This window comes from Atta colombica, unplaced genomic scaffold (assembly GCF_001594045.1).
Source record: "Atta colombica isolate Treedump-2 unplaced genomic scaffold, Acol1.0 scaffold160, whole genome shotgun sequence".
Lineage (NCBI taxonomy): Eukaryota > Metazoa > Arthropoda > Insecta > Hymenoptera > Formicidae > Atta > Atta colombica.
This window is the reverse complement of record NW_017259251.1, coordinates 430,363-448,896: the sequence shown is the minus strand read 5'-3', so window position 1 is coordinate 448,896 and position 18,534 is coordinate 430,363. Positions and strand designations below refer to the sequence as shown.

Sequence of the window (18,534 nt, the reverse complement as noted above, 5' to 3'; positions counted from 1 at the left end):
ATATATACACGCACTTTTTATGAATGATGAATCGATGAAAGAGTGCAATGTAAAAGTAACACAGATTCGAGAATGAAAATATAAATATAATGTATTTTATAAACACGTCTGCTTCATCTCTTTACAATAGAGCCAGTATTGCACAACATATATCTGTATCAAAAGTTGTATCAATACGAGATTAAAAGTAAAATGCCCATAATAATTTAGATAAAACATGATACAATGTCGCTATACAATTCAAAACAATTATGGATCGATCTATATACTCGGCGGTGGATTTTGGCAATGCAAAATTAATCGCGAACACGGCTTGCCGTGGAGAAAACACACGAGTATCACTGTCATATTGTCGCAGCCGGTGCCCATAAGAGCGTCCGGTGCCAAGCAACAATTTAAAAGTTCCTCGCAGATCTCCTCGGGATGTATCGTACAGTTCGATGCTTCTCCATCGCCAAGTTTCGGATGCGCTAAACGCGTTCTTATGAACTGAACTACCTCTTCACTGGTCATCACGTCCCAAATACCATCACACGCCAAAACGACAAATTCCCAGTCCTCGTCAATGATAAATTGTTGTACTTCGGGAAACGCTATGGATTTATAATTCTTTTTGATGCAAAAGTTTAATCGAAAGGAATCACATTTGGTATTTCATTATTACCGGTCACAATCTGTTCCTGTGGTGATTTACGATCGTTCCGCTTAAATATAAAATCTCCGAGGGCACGAGATAGCGCTAGATTGCCATTCACCCTCTTATACTCGACGAAACCACCCGCTGCTTCGATACGTTTGCGTTCGTCCTTTAACGTGGGTTTATGGTCTCGACTGAGGGCGACTGTCCTCCCGTTGATACAAGCCACTGCTCTGCTGTCACCTGCGTTAGCCTACAAAGCTTTTCTAGTGATCAGGAATTCAAGAGGCATTACTGTACAGTCAAATGAGATAAATGACTTACACTGTATAAAATATTATCTTTGATGAGGAGTGCAATGACAGTTGTTCCAGCATGTTCATCCCTAAGAGCAGCATTATTCTGCATTGCTTTGTCTAATTCTAAGAAACCTTGTTGCATCGCACCTATGATATTGCCTTCCTTATACTCACTCCTTCTAATTATATATTCGTGAAGATGTTTTCCAGCATGCTGCGCCATAGCTGCACCTATAAATATATAGTTATTATATAGTAAGTATTATATATTATATACATGTATTTATTTCTATTTGTTGTGTTTTGTTATTCTTATCTATGCATTATCTATCAAATATCTCTAATATCTATCTTATTATCCTACAAAAATATATACTCGATATATAGTTACTTGAAAAGTAACTATGCTATTGTTTAATAAATCTTCCACATTCAGTATTTACCTCCATGTCCATCATAGACAGCAAAGAATGCAGTGCATGGGTCACTGGGTAAAGAAAGTATGTGCACGTGTGAATCTTCCATTTTAATGCGCCATCCTTGCATGCAAGAACTGCCTACCCGGTAGTTGCTATCCCGGCAACAAGCCGATTTCTTCTTCGTAATTGGTTCGCTAAGAGTTTGTCCCATATTTCCTTCTTAATTAATATTAAGTCTGTACATGAATGAAATGCGATTTAATACGATATTATCAATATTATGACAGTTAAGTTAATCAGAATTAAACGAATTCAGGCGTAATACTTTTAAATTATCAATTCAATAGAATTTTGCTGAAAGTCTTTACCTTACGATCAATGTCGTCGTTCGAGGACCTCAAATTTAAACGCGCTTCACTCCGCTCTGATTTCATAACAGCCTCCCATTCAAAAACGCGCTGAAACGCGCGTGATATACGATTAATTTGTCGTCAGCTCCACCCCGTGTTACTCTCTGTGTTTTCCATTCGGCCATGGGAAACAATGCGCGCAGACAGATCAAGCAGACATCGATCGCAAGATAAACAGCTGATCCGAATTGATGACGTCAAGGTGCTGATAGGTTTTTTTTGGGAGCCATGACGTCATTATGCAGGCAGATTTGTTCGGTGAGTTTGGGAACTCGTTTATAGGAACAAACTAGAAATACTATGGAATATTTTTTTTCGATAAGTTTTGGAACGCATTTGCGAACGTGACGGGCGCTGATCTGAGAGAAAGGATAAAAGAATTGATATAAGATAAAACAGATGTAAGATGTAAGAAACAGACAATAAATAGAAATGATGGCGATTAATTAACTGCTTAATTATCAATTTTATCTATAATTTATTATATAATGATTATATTATATCGTACTATATTGAATATATAGATATCTTTGAACTTAACCTGATCTTCACCGCGCAAAGTGTCATGTAAAAAATATTTCCCTCGAAAGTTTGCAAGAGCATTTAAATCCATAGATTAATTTTTGAAAAGACATTTGTTTAAGTATAGATAATAAGATATTTGTCGCTTCTTTATGTATAATAAATGAACATAGTGTTTAACAAAATAATCGTGCAGTTAATAATTTGGAAATTTAATGTGGATTGTATATTATTATTTATTTATTATTACACGTAAAATATTTTTGTAAGGTAAAAATGATACGAATTTAAATAAATCTGTTTTATATATAAATTACGACAGCTCCTATATTTAATATTAGTATATTTATGTGATCCAACATATCCTTTTTATGTGACACATGTATTATAAATAAATTTTTTTAAAAACTCATAATTCTTATAAGGATAACACATAACAAATCTAGCTTTTGTGATTTCAAAGAATTGGAAACAGTGAAATCAAAAAGAAAAACATACACAGATGTATATCAACTGAGTGTGATTTTATTTTCGAGGAATATAGAAATCAATTTTGAGAGCAATGGCAGGAATTAATTGCACAATTTCAACAAGTTCGCGTCAATTATTGCGGCTATATATGAAAGGTATGAATTTGTAGATGAACAAACATCGGTGAGTTTGTCTATACATTGAAACAAAATGTACATTTGTAATGTTCCTATTGATGTTCTTTTTAAAAGGATTCACATGCCCGTTTTCATCTAAAAGCACAAATGAAGTCGACGAGAGTCCGAGATTACATGAATTCAGGAAAAAATTGCGCGAACGTGCTCCTATAGGTACGTTATGTAGTAGCAACTTTTCTTAAATTTCTATACAAAGATTAAAAATTTAAAGCAGTAAAGAAATCAAATTTTGAACGTGACAGAGAAATTGGACGAATTGGAGGAGGACAAGCATCCTTATCAAGAGAAAGAACCTTTGAAACCATTCCCGAACAACACAAATCCGGAAACTGGTGAAGTCGGAGGTCCCCGTGGACCAGAACCGACTCGTTACGGCGATTGGGAAAGAAAAGGTCGTGTATCGGACTTCTAAATCATCCTCGTTTGAGACTAGCGCAATCCATTTAATAACAGTTAAAAATTGTCATCAAAATATTCATATTTAAAACTTAAAACAATTCTGCTTTGAAATACAATATTATATAATTAAACTTTTATTTTGATATCAAGTTAATCGAATTGGGTTGTCCGAAAAGTTCATGCCGATTTTGAAAGAAAACTGAAACGCAGATTTAAATTTTTAATTTTATTTATTAAATTTAAATCTTTTGCGACATGAACTTTCCGGACAATCCAATATATCTCTTATAACGATCGGATCTTTTAATTCAATTTTAATAAAATTATTGAAATGTGACAAATTTATCCAAATGAATCTAAAATATTAATTTAAAATAGCGTAGTTAGTTAATCATATATTGAATTAATATTTAAATTTTAAGCTCAAAACATTAATCTAAGTTTTCAAAAATTAAAGTAAACGAGAAATGGAAAATATTATAGTTGCTTCTTGCGAGGCAAAATATTCAATGCGATCTAGCCATATTGGCGACAGTGTTTTATTAACAAAATTATAAAACTGTCATTTTCACACGATTGCGGACAACCGTGGTTAGTTTCTTCGTAAAATATTTGCATGATGATTCGCTTAAATTATAATATTTTGACGAATCTACAAGCAAGAAGTTGTAGACGATTTGTCACAAGTATGTATCGCTTCAGAATATCTTAAGTTTGCAAACTTTAATGGATTTTTACGAATAATCTTTGTTCTTGCTTTTATACATATATAATCTTCATTCCATTGAATATAAAAATTAAATGAGTAATACATTAGGTGCTTTTTTCCTAAAACGAAAGATTTTAAATGAGACTTTAATTGAGTCTTCGAAGAACACCCAAGAATCGCCACGAATGAAGCAGTTCCATGAGAAACTTAAATTGCAACCGATACCAAGTATGTAATAGCAATTAATAAAAATTAATACAAAGATATTGGTACGAAATTCTTTTATAATGATACGATAAAAGCTTCCATAAAAAATTATGCTCAAAGCTTCAGGAATACTGATTCTTTTCTATTTGACACGTAGAAATAGGACCGCGGGAAAGGTTCGTGGATTTAGTATTAGTGGAAACTGACCCCAGAACTGGAGAACTGATAACAAATAGTGAGAAAGATCCTACTAAATGGGGAGACTGGCAGCATGGTGGCAGAGTCAGTGATTTTTGAAACGAAAACACCGTATATATTTTTTGATGTAGTTTCTATAAATATATTTAAAGAACTCCAAAGAATTCTTACTTCTTAACTTGCAATGATCAATTTTTGCATTTGCGGAAAATAAATTATTTCGGTCAGTATTAAATAAAATAAATCAGTATTAAGTAAATCAAAATTGTTTTTCTTGATATGAAAAAATATATAAATTAGATTAATAATAAGTATAGATATACGAAGGAAAGCTTTTGTATTACAGAACAAAAATTGTATATCAGTGAGAGGAAATAAATTACATTGTACAAAAGTAAGCTTTTTTTGCTGAACGATGATACCCCCGAGTAAGTTTTTAGAAATTACTACAAATTTATTAGCAACGACATTCCATGTTTGGCATTGTTAATTTCACACGACTTTCTTTCCGAAAGTCTGGCACTATGGCAACCTACACAAAAAGCTTAATTACGTCATAATGTACAGAGATTATCCAGTACATTATACATATAAAAATATGCAACACTTTGTCAAATACTGAATACTGGTATGTTAGAATAACAAACATTTTATACATCAAAGCGATTAAATTTCTCGCTACTAATGAGAAAACGAATGTTCAACTGAATCATTAATAAATCGACATATACTATGATTGTGTAAAGAATCGAATGCATAGCTCCGTCGATGAATGAATTTAAATCGATTCACATTCATTACTAAAACATATTCTCACGCCAGTAGCAGCGAAAATTTATTTAACCAAGATATATAATAAATTTTCAAAGAATTAACGGCTAAACCGTTCATGTAGAAAAGGAATTTAGTTAGTATTCTACAGATATATCGTATCAAGAAACATATGTACACGACATTGTAGTAAAAATTTCATTTTGTATTTGCCAGTACGTTTTCAAAATTCTTCCAATCGTATCGAAAATTCTTAAAAAATAATATGCTACGAGGTTTACACTGTTGCATGACGCAGAATTTCCTTTTTTTTTTCCTTCTCGGCTATTGGTCAATAGCAAATAGATCATTTGATTAATCTCACTATGTCTCTTCAACATCTTCTGAGAATATGAAAGTAGCACTGATAAGAAGCGTGACATCGGTTGCATTATCAGTACATTGCTCTGTTTTTTTTTTCTATATACATATGCAGCTTCATATTTTATGTAAGTTTCTAATACAGGAAGAGAGTTTCAGCTTTCGTGTTCCTTATTACAAGAATATCTGTTACTTGCGCTATACAGAACGTATAAAATTTTGTTCAAAAGTGAAAAATCAAAATCAGCAGATGTATTTACACAATGATCTTCTATATATAGTATTTTTTTATGTACACACATCGTATAGTTCTATGCAACATGTGGAATAAAGTATTTAATAAAACAGAATTTATTTAATACAAACAAAAAAAGCGTAAACATTTTATTCGCAAAAAAAAAAAATTTCTTGCCAATCATATAAATAATGCCTGAATGATTAAAATAAATTTCAAACATAGTCAACTTGTAGAATTGCCTAAAGATATTTTGAGATATATGTCATCAAACTTAGAACGTAGATAAATAAAGTAAAATTAAGTATTAAAAGAACGAGAAAGAAAATTCTAAATATAAATATTGTTTAAACGATCAAATACCGTCAGTCTTTCATCCGGCGTCGACGGGTTTGTGTATTGTAGATTACGTGTACTTTGCACGTTCAAAAATTATTAATTTTAACAATTTATAAACTATAAAGTTTTATTGATGGCTAACACATCCCGCATCATCATGTTTCTGAGTGTCCACAAAGCGTTTACCACATTCCCATGGTTTCCAACGCCATTGCCCAGCCATTCGGCGGGCAGCTTCGTCACATCGGGGATTTGGGTATTATCCGGATTGGCGTTCATCTGCTTATCCCAATTTGATATGTAACGATTCTCTACATTTAGACCTTCGATATACCTACACGCGAAAGAAGAATATGATTCAGTATGATGTTCAAAGATGATTTTCCACAAAATTTAGCTTAAGCCTACCTCAAATAGGCGTCCGAATGCAATACACGACTTGGCCTCGGTGGTACCGCGACAAACATCGGCTCTGGTTGTTTAGTGGCGGGCAAGCTGCTCGTCTGAGTTGCAGCTGCTGAAGTTTCTATGTGAAATGTGTTTTTCCCTTATTCATATCGCGCGATTACGTAAATTTGAAATAATATATAATTACCTGTTTCCATTGGAGGCAATACTGTGGGTCCTTTTGAAGGCATGTAATTTCTACGAGAACATAAATATAGGATTTATAAAAACGTATTTTAAAAATGATAAACGAAAAAAAAAGGATAAATTCTTACCTGCTCCTCTCAGAAGGTGGTATTATGCGACCATGCGACTTGAGAATATGCACTTCTTTAACGTGTCTTGCGAGTCTCTGTACACTCGGGAACGGTGGGACAGATTTCTTCGTTCGGCCGCAACCACGCCACTGGCACTGATACTCCACATCTATAACATTGATAGAATATCAATTCAATATAGTTCTTTGCATCATTCCATGTCGTGTTACGCGGCTGCTGCGATTGTTGTACTCACCACTAGGAGCGTTTACAAACGATGATTGTACGTGACCGTTCTGCTCCGCGATGCAGTGATCGATGCAATCAGTCATGTCCTCGAACTGCCAGTCGCAATTGTCCCAACAACATTCGTACACAACATCCTGCATGGAGTTCGTGCCTATTGTAGTCGTACCCTTCAGCTGACCACCGTCTTCGTTCATTTTGATTGCCCGTTCCTCCCATGCTTGCTTCTCCCCCGCTGGCAATTTCCTCCACTGGAACGAAAGTGGTTTTACGTTTTACGTAACCAGTTTCGTTTCGTTGCTCGTAATTAGTTAGCAGACAATTAGCAAAACCATTTTTGCCGTTTTAAAAGAGATTCGACGAACTGTTTCAATGGCTACTCTCTCTTCTTCATAAAAGATTGGATACAAATAACGTTTATACATCAAGAATAGAGACGGTAACATATCAAGACGAAGACGATACAAATTACAATACGGTATATGCAAAAGTAGAAATTGATATACTACTCTTATAAAAGAATACAGAAGATGCATTATTGTATTTTGTACACACAAGCATTTATATTTATAAGAATAAAGAGTAGCCATGTAACATAATTTATTTGGATAAAGGACCAAGTATGCTGAATAATTTTAGTGATGTGTATAGTGATGTGTATAGTGATGTGCAAAGTGACATAGTCAATTACATTTTTTAAATCTTTTTGCCTTATCACATAAATGTCAAGATCAAAGTTTACATTGTTTAACTAATTTGATGCTTGAACAAAGACATCATGTGATCATGTATAGAAAATTTATTCTGCATACATTCCTTCATCGAAACTCCATTAATAAACTAAAAAATCAACAGTAAAAAAGAAATAAATACCTCGTTGCCAACAATTCTGCTAATCTCTCCGAAGGATGATTCAGGATTGTTTTGTGTAATCTGCGTTCGCATTTTACTCGAATATAAAATATAGCCCGTAACTAATTTCTTACCCGCCGTTTTCTAAACAGAAGAGAAAACACAAATTATAATGTCACCGTGTTCATGTAAACGAGCATATTGCCTTTACATCTCTTAACAGAAGTAACATCAAATTATCGATCTATTATTAAGACAAATGGTGTCTTCAAACGGTGCAGAGAACGAAAAGAGGTATGTATGCTGGCATATTTCTCTAAATAAAAAGAAAGTAAAATAAACAAAATATGACGTGTGACAATAGTTAGATAAGAATGAAAAAAAAAAAATAAAAATAAAATGGTCACGGTAAAGCCTACCTTCTTAGTCGACACAGGTGTCTGAGTATTGGAGAGCACCGGTTGAGCTTCCGTAGATCCAACGGATGGTGGACCACCAGCATCCATGCTGTCTTCCCCAACTCCTACTCCCACTCCCACTCCTAATCCTACCCCCATGCTTAGTACATCTGGTTCCAGCTTCGGTAACAATGGTGACGCTTCCTACACCATTTATTTATGTTTATGTTACCTTCGTTATCCCTTATTACCGATCACGAGATATATTTTCGCGACTTTATCCAGTAGAAAAAGTTGTACATAATAAAAGAAACGCCATCCCTTCTTCATGTCCAAAGGAAACTAATAGCGATATTCTCCCACTTACGTTATATTCCGTATACTTTAATCTCTTTTTCGAATGTAATGTAACTGGTGTAACATCCAATTTTTTTTTAATTCGACACCATCAACATATGTATATTGTAATATGTAACGTATATATAATCGCAACATGTCAATTATTAATTAATTGAAACTTTTGCATTAACAGATTAGTTAATATGTATACTCCAAAGCGAATTCTTCATTCTTACATTAGTTGGATTAGAATGACATGGAAGCAAGATCTTTCGGTGGTGTGCTTTGCGTTCATATAACATACTAGCGATAAACCCAACAGGTGCTCTGATTTGAAATTGTCGGATGAAACCGCTCGAGACACAAATACTAACACATAATTACATAATCAAAACAAAAAAAGAATGAATATGCCGGCATATAGATCGAAAACATGCGTGTAAATGCATTCTGTTGATATAACAAAAATACTTATATCACACGCAAAATTCAATTAGATTTAAAGAAAAGCATGTTTCGCCTTTCGTCTTTTTACGAGTGGACATACTGGCGATTAGACTTTTGCTATATCAGCTTGCGTGTGATCTCTTGAAGGAACGTGCGATTGCATATTGTATGTACGTTACTAAAAACAAAAGTATAAGATTTCGTAATTAGTAATTACCATTTCAAATTGAGCCGAGCTGGGCGTAATGGACTTGACTTGACTTTGCGTCTGAGCCACGTCGCTCGAAACCTACAACAAACACGCCATGCAAAGCAATAATTTCACAGTTAGTCGCATAGAATGAACTAAGTACATATCTTATTATTCGCCGAATAGTTTAAATATGCATTTATGTTAGTCAATAATGTTTAACTGTCATACATACTTTAGCAGGATTAATAGGCCTTCGGAAGAAGTAGATTTCGTCTTCAGTTACCGCCGACGTGTGATTGAACTTCTTTAAACCGTCTTGACTAAGCTTTTTCATCAAACTTTTACTTTCGTCATAAAGCGATTCACAAATGTACACATCATCCTCTGGTATCTCTGTTGGTCTGCCTATATAATTCATCAATGATGATTCGTTAAGGTATTCTATTTTTTAATTTAATTTATTTAATTTATTAAACGATGGAATGATAAACACTTACTACATATATACTCTCCGTAATCAAGGACGGAACATTTTCCAACAATAGCTACAATAGGATGAGTACCATCCACAGTAGATAAAAATAACTCTTGTTTATAAAATAATTTCGTAGGCGTATGTGGCACATCTGTAGGCATCAATAACCATGGACCTTTGAAATAACATTTCCCGCTAAAAACACAAAACGGTATATTACATATCGTGTAATATAAATAATAATATAAATTACAGTAATATACAAAATCAATATTTTATTATGGATTTATTACTTACTCTTTGGTTAACCATATAGCATCAACTTGCGCTATTTGTTGCCTGCCCCCGTCTGTCGCTACATAAACAAAATCACCGGTTTTCACAGATCCCGCGCATGTGTTGTACTGTTCATAATATGTGTTCTCAGTATCTTCTGGGTTATACAATATCACATTCTGCAAGATAAGAGATATGTTAAATAGAATCAAAATAAATAAACAGAGGAAGAATTGATATTTCAAACAAACAAAGAAGATATTGATTCAGTTACTAACAGGTCTTTCCTTTTCCATCAACTTTTCTCCCTCCTCCAATTCAGCGATCTCTTCTTTATGCTTTTCCAGCCGTTCTTTGTACACCGAAATTACTCGTTTCGGTTCTAGTGGCTTTTCTCTAGGAACCAATGTCAAGTGATCGGGATCGAAATTCCAGACCTTGATTTTTTTGAACGCTCGAGCTTTCGTGGAGTAACGTGATTCACATACATAGACATCTTTTTCTAGGAAACCTTCCGGCTGCATTCGAAAATAATCCTTTACACTTAAAACGCAACATCTGCCAGCTACTTTCGCTAGAGGTACCGCCACGTGAGCATCGCTCTTAAATAATTCCTTGTCCAAAAATTTCCGCGAAGCCACGTGATATGTTTCGCTAGGTCTATAAAATAAATTTCCATACAACATTTGTTGACCGTCTGCATTGGTCCAAAGCCTTTCTATGAGAACTACGCTATACTCCATGCCTCTCTCAGTAGGCTCAATATACGTAAAGTCACCAGCTCTGTATACTTCTTGATTGAAACTCATAGAGCCTCCATTGTCAGTATTATTTGTATCCGTATTGGTTTCAGAGTCCTGCAATAGTAAATTTTAAATTACATCAAGTTGACATGAGTCTTCAAAAAACTCAACAAAAAATACACAAAATACAGTTGATATGAAACAAGATTTACTTTTGTTTCATTTCCATCACAGCTTTCCTCTTCGTTAGGTAAATTTAGTTCTTGTTGCTGTTTTATTCTTTTAAGTTCTGCAACCTGAGCAGACAGGTCAAGAAGCGTGTAATTTAACGCAGGTGAATGTAACAAATCTCCTGCACGAGTCACCTCATCACGAGTACGTAGAAAAAATGCCTGTAATTCCACGCTATCTTCAAATGGTTGTGAATCTGTACGCGACAATCTCCGTGCTCTTTCCAAGCAGGTGAAAACATCTTCTTGGAACCGATCTAGCCTTTTGTAAACTCCCCGATCTAATCTCCTCTTAATCAAATCTAATGACAACCCCCGTACTCTGTTTTTCAACATAGAAATACTTAATGTTAACTATGTTAATGGAACTAAATTTGAGTAAACAAAATTTTCATAATAAAAACAAAAAAATTTAATAACACTCAAGCACATTCGTACTTTTTGCCATCAACAATATCATGTTCCGGCAGTTCGGCCATAGAATCGGAGTAACACCTTCCTTCCTCATCCTGGTGATTATAAAGTGCGGTAAATATTGTTGCCAGTATCTCTTGAACAGCAGCTGACACATCAGGTACACTTTCCTCATCCTCACTTAGTTGCAATTTACTTTGCAACACTAATCTTTGTAGTATCAAGGCATCCTAAAATGATTATATCTTGTTATTCACTATAATACCTATATCTGCAGCCTTTGACAAAAGATTTTATATAGCACAAAGATATAAAAAAAAAAAAAATACGAAGATAAAATCATTCTGGTCTATTTACTTTTGTCTCAGTCTTTTTATATCTTTTTATGTGCTTATCCAATTCCTTGTCTCTCAATAGACGTATGAAACACGGCCGCACTTTTAATGGGTTTTGCATCACGTTACTATTTAATATATTCTGCTCGTTTTGTGCGAACATCTTCGGGATATTGGCGCGCACGCGATCAAATTCACTCAATCGCATGAAAAATTCGGAAATACGCCATACGGCGTATAAAAGACTTGGAAGATCACGATAAAAATGCGCTAATTGCTAACAAGGTTAATATGTATGAACATTGTGCACATTATGGATAAATTATATGTACAATTTTATATGTACAAATTTATACTTAGTTGTTTAAATTTATACAATGCCACGCGTTTCACGAAACAAGCTAAAGCATTGTTCAATGAAAAGCTTTATACGACGGGATTGAAGCAAGAAACGGCGGAGGAAGCCTTTCACGTAACCTCCAAATTTCTACCGTAAACAGATTAGGCTTTCCATCTTTTGCCGCGAAATTTCAATTGAAGTATCCATCCGCAAATATTCTGACTCTCGATTTAAGAATCTGTATTTCATATTGGAATTTTAGTCGAAAATTTCTGAAAACTACACGCTTTTTAAATTGGTTTTTGAGAAAATTGATTTAACAGTTTTCAGAAACTTGATAAATTTTTAATATTTTTACTTTCTCAAAAAATTATGAGAAAAATCAATATTGCAAGATAAATTATCAAAAATCAATATTGCAAGTAAATAGAAATCAATTTTTTGCAAATTAGATATTGTTAAAAAATCTCAGGCTTACTATGTTATTTAATTTTCTTAACAATATCTGGGAAATTCAAAAATTAGAATTTTAATTAGAATTGTACATCGCTAAGGTTATTAGTCAATAGGTCTGTTTGTGTTGCTTAAAATCCCCAAAAATTTTTGAACTTAAAACGAGATAGATATATATTTCAATGTGTGTATTGAAAAGAAAGAAGCGAAGTTACTGAGTAAATAAAAAAATAAGTACAAGCAACGCGAATAGACCTAATGCTTTTGTGTCCATTAATGATGGATTTTATTTTAAAATTTCATTTAGTCTTTCCTTAATCTTTTCTTAAATATCTTTCAGTGTACAAATTTAAAGGAAATTAAACCTTACAATTGAAGTTTAATTCTTTTATGTCCATTAAAGATAAACAAAACCTTATTTTTAATTTTTTTTAGTATGATCCTATCTTATTCTTACATATTTTCCAAAAATGTTTCAAATGCGTAAATACGTTTAAAAAAATAATTAGAGCTTATAACTGAAATTTAATGCAAACATCAAATAGTTGTACATTGTCAACTTTTAACTACAATTTCAAGCTACTCTTAGCCTTGCATCAAAAAATCTTTTAAAGTATTCTTATCAATTATTAATAAATCTTGATGATATAGATTCTTCTCTCAGTAAATCAGTATAATAGATACTTTTATTAGGGTTGTCACAGAAAATGAATTTTAAAATTTTCTGACTTTTCCACAGATTTTCCAGATGAAAATGGAAAATTTTTCATGAACAGTATAAATTATGTAAAAATTTTAATATTTAAATTCAAGAATTAAAGGAAGATTAACCTTTATTAAATACAATGCAAAAAGAAGCTTAATAGAATAATAAAATTTTGGGTGCAAATTCAAGCAAATTCAATAAAAAATAAATTAGTATTAGAAAAAAGAATGCAGTTATAACGAAAAAGAATAGATCATAAAAATATTGAAATATAAATTTTAATTATTTCATTAAAATCATTTAAAGTGCGCGAATTTTGAACATATTTGACTATAAATATAAAAACATCAGAATTTATTTTAAAAATTGTAATGATGATTTGGAATAGGAACAGTTTAAGGGAATTGTGAACAAATTTCAAGATTCCAGACTGTTTTACATTTTCCCCTAACTTTTCCATGATCAATTTCCCTGACTTTTTTTGGTTTTTTCAATTTTCCGGGTCTGTGGCAACCCTGTTTTGTATTATTTAACGCTTACGAAACAAAAAACCTTTGTTATACAAACCTTATATATTTGCGAGTCCGGCTCGTTATACTTGCAAGCATTGTCAAACATTAATATAAAATCGGACACCAATTCGTCCAAATTATCATATCCATTATTCTTTAAAGTAGAAGCTATCTTCTCCATGTGTATAGGCTGCTTTATCACCTCATAATAATCTGGATATTCATTTTTATTTGGTAATTTCATGAAAATTAGAGATAACTGCCTCCCTTTTGCATCGTGGTAGTCTTTTATAGTATCGTACAGAGTTCGTAATTTTTGCAAATGAAGCGGCACTATTTTTTTCGGTCTCCTGAATATAGACAGCAGAAAAGGAGAGAGGTAGAGAAAAGACTAAAACAAATGAGCACTGTTATCTTCTTTATGATTCCGATTCACGCTCACAATGCTCTTAAATTCATTTTATCCTTGTTGTTATCAAAGGCAAATAATGTTTATAAGCATTGCGAGCATGAATCGGACCTACGAATTACGACATACCCGACGTTTCTAGTTGGGGTTGATGCGGAAGATTTGGACCTAGGATTATCTGGCAGAGGTCCTAATTCCTTTACCTTATCCATCAAAACTTTCTCCAATATATTAGCGTCCTCATATATCAATGAACCTTCTTCGTTATATTGGCGACAATTATTAAACATCAACTAAAAAACGAGAAATTTCGAAAAAATATCTGACGCAAGCTATTGTATTGATTAATTTAAATGATAAATACCTTAAAGTCCTGTATTAATTCGTTTTCATTTTGATACTTTTCCGCTTTAATATTAGCTTCAATCGCTAGCATGTCTATAGGTTCTGCTATCACTTGATAGTAATCCGGATATAATTTTTTGGAAGGTTTCTCCATAAACATTAACATGGGTTGCCGACCGTCCTCGCACTATAATACAGTATGCTATACGTCGACCGAATATATTAAACATAATGAGTTTTGGAATTACTTACAACGTATTCTATGACACACTTGACTAATGCGTACAATCTCTTCTTCAGTGGTATATTGTCTTTGTACTTCCCTCGTGTCAATAAATTCGAAGCACGTTTAATCAATTTAGGCTGCTGCGAACTGTTTTCGGATTCGCTATCCGAATCAGAGTCCTACAAAGATATCGAATATTTAATTATTACATTCGCTTTTCAAAAAATGCGTAGATTAACCCTGCTGGTCTTCGAATCTGACTAAAAAATGTATGTAATGTAATTTATTTTCTTATTAATATTTTTTAAAATATATTTTTAAAATCTTTTCTCTGATATTTGATGATTTCATCTCTCAAAATATCTTTTCACTGTGAAATTGTTTTATTTTTTATAGTTTTATAATAATATTGATCCAAACATATAATACTGTAATAAATCAGACCAGAGATTAAATCATGTTCAATTTACAATATATTACCTGATCGAATTCTAAGAGTTCTTGTACTTTCTCTTGCATTATTTTTTGCAATTTAACAGCACACTATAATAAAACAAAAATGCGTGAATAATTATATTTTGATTATACATCATATTGTATACATCATAGTGATATTTCTCAATTTTATTGGATTGCTAAATTTTGAATTCGATGAAAAACTGTGAAACTATTTATGTGTATCATATATTTTATAATTAACATTTTATATATTATGTTTGTAATTAAACGCATAGTCGTAATTAATTTGAAATAAAATATGTATTAATTACAAAATTATTACCTTGTACAATCGAGAAGTATGCATGTTATATTTCTTTGCATTTTCAAACATGATATTCATATCTCCAGCTACTTCACTAACAGTACCATATTCGCATTTCTGAAAATCGTGATTCAGGATAACTTTTAATAGTAAACAATGTAATGTATTAATATAAATGATCAATTTTATTATAATATGACATATACCTTTATCTTTGTACGTATTTGTAATAAAGATATAGGATTCTTAATCGTCTTATAGTAATCAGGATATAATCTCTTTGATGGAAGTTTCCAAAAATATTCGCTCATCCTTACACCTGTGCAATACATAGTTATGGCATTATATCAATTACAATAGATTTATATTATATAATATTATCATGAAAGTCATACCTTGATTATTAGGAGCCGTCCGAATAGTTTGAAATAATTGCCATTGTGGATTGTCAGCTTCTTCAGTCTCAGCAGGTTCTTCTTCCTCATCATCGCTTTCATCATCTTCGTCACGTAATGATGCAGTTTGTGCTATTAACGATTGCGCCATGGTACGACTTCCTCTTTTGCTTCTTGTAGATGGTGCAGTCGTAGCAATCTTAATACCACTACCAAACCCGCTATCTTGCCTTCTCGCGGCTGCAGTAATTATCTTCTTCAAAAGTTTGGCATCCTTGTAAATTTGCGAACCAGGCTCATTAAATTGACAGGCGTTACGGCACATGAGCATTAGATCTTTCTCCATATCGCCAAGTGAGCTGTATGCACCTTCTTGAATCTTTCTTGCAATAGTCTTCAAATCAATTGGTGTCTCGATAACATCATAATACTCAGGATAAAGCTATGATAAAATATGTTAAAGCAGTTACAAATAAGCATCAAGTATACCAAGATAATTCAGAGATAATTTAAAACAGGTTACAAAACCTTTTTAGAAGGTTTGAGTTGAAACATAATATGAAGAGGTCTGTTATTGTCAGTGGGATCAGTTGCTGTCATAACTGCTGCAAATAAATCCTCGAATAGCTGCATAGTTTCCTCATCGAGATTCGTTGAACTTTCTGAAGTATCTTCTGCGTCATCTTGTCGCGTTGTTACTTTACGCGCCTAAACATGAATTAATAAATGAACAATCTCACCACATTTTTATGCATTGCATCTGTGCAACAAATTAAAATTCAATTAAATCATCAAACATTACCAATCTGCCAACTTTTAGAATGAGTTTTCCTTTAGGTTCTGGTTCTTCATATTCTTCCATTATACGGTTTTTAGTATTTATACACAATTCCCACAGTTCAGTTGCATCTTTATACTCGGGAGATGTACGCTATAAAAATGATTATACAAGATTTCAACTCTACAGATCTTCTTTTTATCCCTACATTAGATTATATTAAAACTTTATTTCTAGCATTTATGAAGTATCAAACATATATCTATTTTACTTTAAGTTCCACAATATATATCTTAATTCAGTTACAGAAAATAAATTTTAAGAATAACTATTAATAATAATGTATTACACTGACAAAAATAAATCAATTAAGAGAAATAAATCTATTTTTAGCTTAAATATTTCAAGTAAATTTCATCTAGCTTAAAAATATTTCAAACAGATCTTAGCTTAAATATTTCAAAGTAAATTTATATATCTAATTCTGAAAACTGCATGCTGAAATCTTTTCACTTTGACAAACTTTAATATCTGTTTAAATAGATTGATACAATTAAATAGAATTTAAAAACTTACCATATAGAAAGCTTTGGCATTGTTTACCATAAGCTGAATATCAGCAGCAAGATCGTCCATATCGCGATATTCATCAGTTTTCAGTTTCTGTTGTACTTTCAACAGATCTATGGGATTGGAAACAACCTCATAATATCCTGGTTCTTGTCTACGTTTCGGCACACGTATAAATGCATCACACAGCAGGGATCCATCTTCCTTCTTTTGATTACGAAGTATTTCATATAGTTGTTGGCACAAATCGCTCTGTACAAGGTAAAAGACTATTAGCAACGTGTGTTCAACGCATACGCAATCTATGTAGAAATATTAGGAGAGATCACAGCCACTCACAGGATCCAGTTTTTTCCTCCTCTTCGTCGGCTCGGGCGGGGTATCGTCACCGTCGTCCTCGGTGCCACGACTCGCCACCGAGGACGTTCTACGTCGCTTGTTCATCCTGAGGTATATCTTAAAAAGTTATAAGGTACAAGATGATCCTTTAGCTATATATCTACAACAGAGCACCGCTACATCGTCCGCCGAATGCTGTTGAGGTTGCGATGCGAGGGCCGTTACAGTTATCGCTGGTAGAGCACAAAATTTGTAAACAAATGTACGTGCGCATACATACGTTCACGTACGTGTGCGCGTATATGTACATAAAAAGGGTTCTTGAACTAAACGCAGGGGCCTTATTCGTCGTATCGTCGCGCCGCTATTATCAGAGGCACACGTTGAGCTTATCGCGACGTAAGGTGGACCAGGTCTTGGGAACAAGGTTGCAGGATTTGCCTCTTACACGCGTTCAGACCGACGTCTCGGCTCGTGCGTTAGTTAACTATTGCGAGTGAATTCCTCGAGGAGCGGGACGTCACGTATACACACAGGGGGAGGGGGAAGGATGGCGAAAGAGAGAGAAAGAGAGAGAGAGACAGAGACACACACACACGGACTGGCAGCTAAAAAAAATCACGCCGCCATGATAAGTCGCCACTGCGCTTCAAAACGCGGTCGACGTGCACGGCGCATCGACGTGGTGATTTTAAACGCGCCGTGAACAACGCATTTTTCGTCTTCTCTCTGTCGCCATCGATCATCAACTGTATCGCGGTCAAACGCATGCAAACGGACTGGACGGGACGCATTCACGCATTTCACGCGTCTCCCCTCTCTCTTTCGTCTTCGCCCGGCATCGCTGCATTCCAACCGAAATTTGCCGCCATA

At 33.6% G+C, this 18,534-nt stretch overlaps 5 protein-coding genes across 8 annotated transcripts in view; 3 read left to right on the top strand and 2 right to left on the bottom strand.

Annotated features, from left to right (window-relative positions):
- Window positions 1–18,534, top strand: part of LOC108685818 (ADP-ribosylation factor GTPase-activating protein 2) — a 31,297-nt gene that overhangs the window by 4,052 nt on the left and 8,711 nt on the right. The window lies entirely within an intron of this gene.
- LOC108685819 (probable protein phosphatase 2C T23F11.1) lies at window positions 66–1,952 on the bottom strand. Its single transcript, XM_018190790.1, has 5 exons — window positions 1,724–1,952; window positions 1,380–1,591; window positions 962–1,167; window positions 665–890; window positions 66–593 (listed from the first exon to the last, which is right to left on the bottom strand). Exons 2-5 carry the CDS (start codon window positions 1,564–1,566, stop codon window positions 262–264), a joined length of 951 nt encoding a protein of 316 aa, XP_018046279.1. The 5' UTR covers window positions 1,567–1,591; window positions 1,724–1,952; the 3' UTR covers window positions 66–261.
- LOC108685823 (succinate dehydrogenase assembly factor 4, mitochondrial-like) lies at window positions 2,095–3,486 on the top strand. 4 transcript variants are annotated; one of them, XM_018190799.1, is made up of 4 exons: window positions 2,095–2,166; window positions 2,832–2,913; window positions 3,010–3,108; window positions 3,198–3,486. In XM_018190799.1, the coding sequence occupies exons 2-4, from the start codon at window positions 2,850–2,852 to the stop codon at window positions 3,365–3,367; spliced, it is 333 nt and encodes a 110-aa protein (XP_018046288.1). In that variant the 5' UTR covers window positions 2,095–2,166; window positions 2,832–2,849; the 3' UTR covers window positions 3,368–3,486. The 4 variants fall into 4 exon arrangements, with proteins under 4 accessions (XP_018046288.1, XP_018046289.1, XP_018046290.1 ...); XM_018190800.1 differs by having other exon boundaries at window positions 2,097–2,173; window positions 3,198–3,463; XM_018190801.1 differs by having other exon boundaries at window positions 2,114–2,166; window positions 2,824–2,913; window positions 3,198–3,463.
- On the top strand, window positions 4,059–4,633 carry LOC108685824. Its single transcript, XM_018190803.1, has 2 exons — window positions 4,059–4,291; window positions 4,428–4,633. Exons 1-2 carry the CDS (start codon window positions 4,156–4,158, stop codon window positions 4,565–4,567), a joined length of 276 nt encoding a protein of 91 aa, XP_018046292.1. The 5' UTR covers window positions 4,059–4,155; the 3' UTR covers window positions 4,568–4,633.
- LOC108685817 (protein polybromo-1) lies at window positions 5,940–18,170 on the bottom strand. Its single transcript, XM_018190788.1, is given in 27 exon segments — window positions 5,940–6,387; window positions 6,390–6,507; window positions 6,582–6,699; window positions 6,769–6,818; window positions 6,896–7,046; window positions 7,134–7,374; window positions 7,997–8,119; window positions 8,395–8,577; window positions 9,377–9,448; window positions 9,585–9,757; window positions 9,850–10,022; window positions 10,125–10,282; window positions 10,382–10,960; window positions 11,059–11,398; window positions 11,515–11,720; window positions 13,892–14,186; window positions 14,375–14,538; window positions 14,610–14,777; window positions 14,843–14,995; window positions 15,297–15,359; window positions 15,598–15,696; window positions 15,786–15,898; window positions 15,975–16,416; window positions 16,503–16,682; window positions 16,777–16,905; window positions 17,329–17,574; window positions 17,662–18,170. Coding segments are annotated over 27 exon segments (4,929 nt in total). The 5' UTR covers window positions 17,767–18,170; the 3' UTR covers window positions 5,940–6,300.

Bases quoted from the DNA above. Each gene is read 5' to 3' on its own strand.
- LOC108685819 (XM_018190790.1), bottom strand. From the start codon at position 1,566: ATGGGACAAACTCTTAGCGAACCAATTACGAAGAAGAAATCGGCTTGT. The intron at 1,168-1,379 runs GTAAATACTGAA...ATATATTTATAG, and splicing joins TGTCTATGATGGACATGGAG to GTGCAGCTATGGCGCAGCAT. The intron at 891-961 runs GTAAGTCATTTA...AAAGCTTTGTAG, and splicing joins AAGATAATATTTTATACAGT to GCTAACGCAGGTGACAGCAG.
- LOC108685823 (XM_018190799.1), top strand. From the start codon at position 2,850: ATGGCAGGAATTAATTGCACAATTTCAACAAGTTCGCGTCAATTATTG. The intron at 2,914-3,009 runs GTATGAATTTGT...TCTTTTTAAAAG, and splicing joins ATTGCGGCTATATATGAAAG to GATTCACATGCCCGTTTTCA. The intron at 3,109-3,197 runs GTACGTTATGTA...TGAACGTGACAG, and splicing joins GCGCGAACGTGCTCCTATAG to AGAAATTGGACGAATTGGAG.
- LOC108685824 (XM_018190803.1), top strand. From the start codon at position 4,156: ATGAGTAATACATTAGGTGCTTTTTTCCTAAAACGAAAGATTTTAAAT. The intron at 4,292-4,427 runs GTATGTAATAGC...TTTGACACGTAG, and splicing joins TAAATTGCAACCGATACCAA to AAATAGGACCGCGGGAAAGG.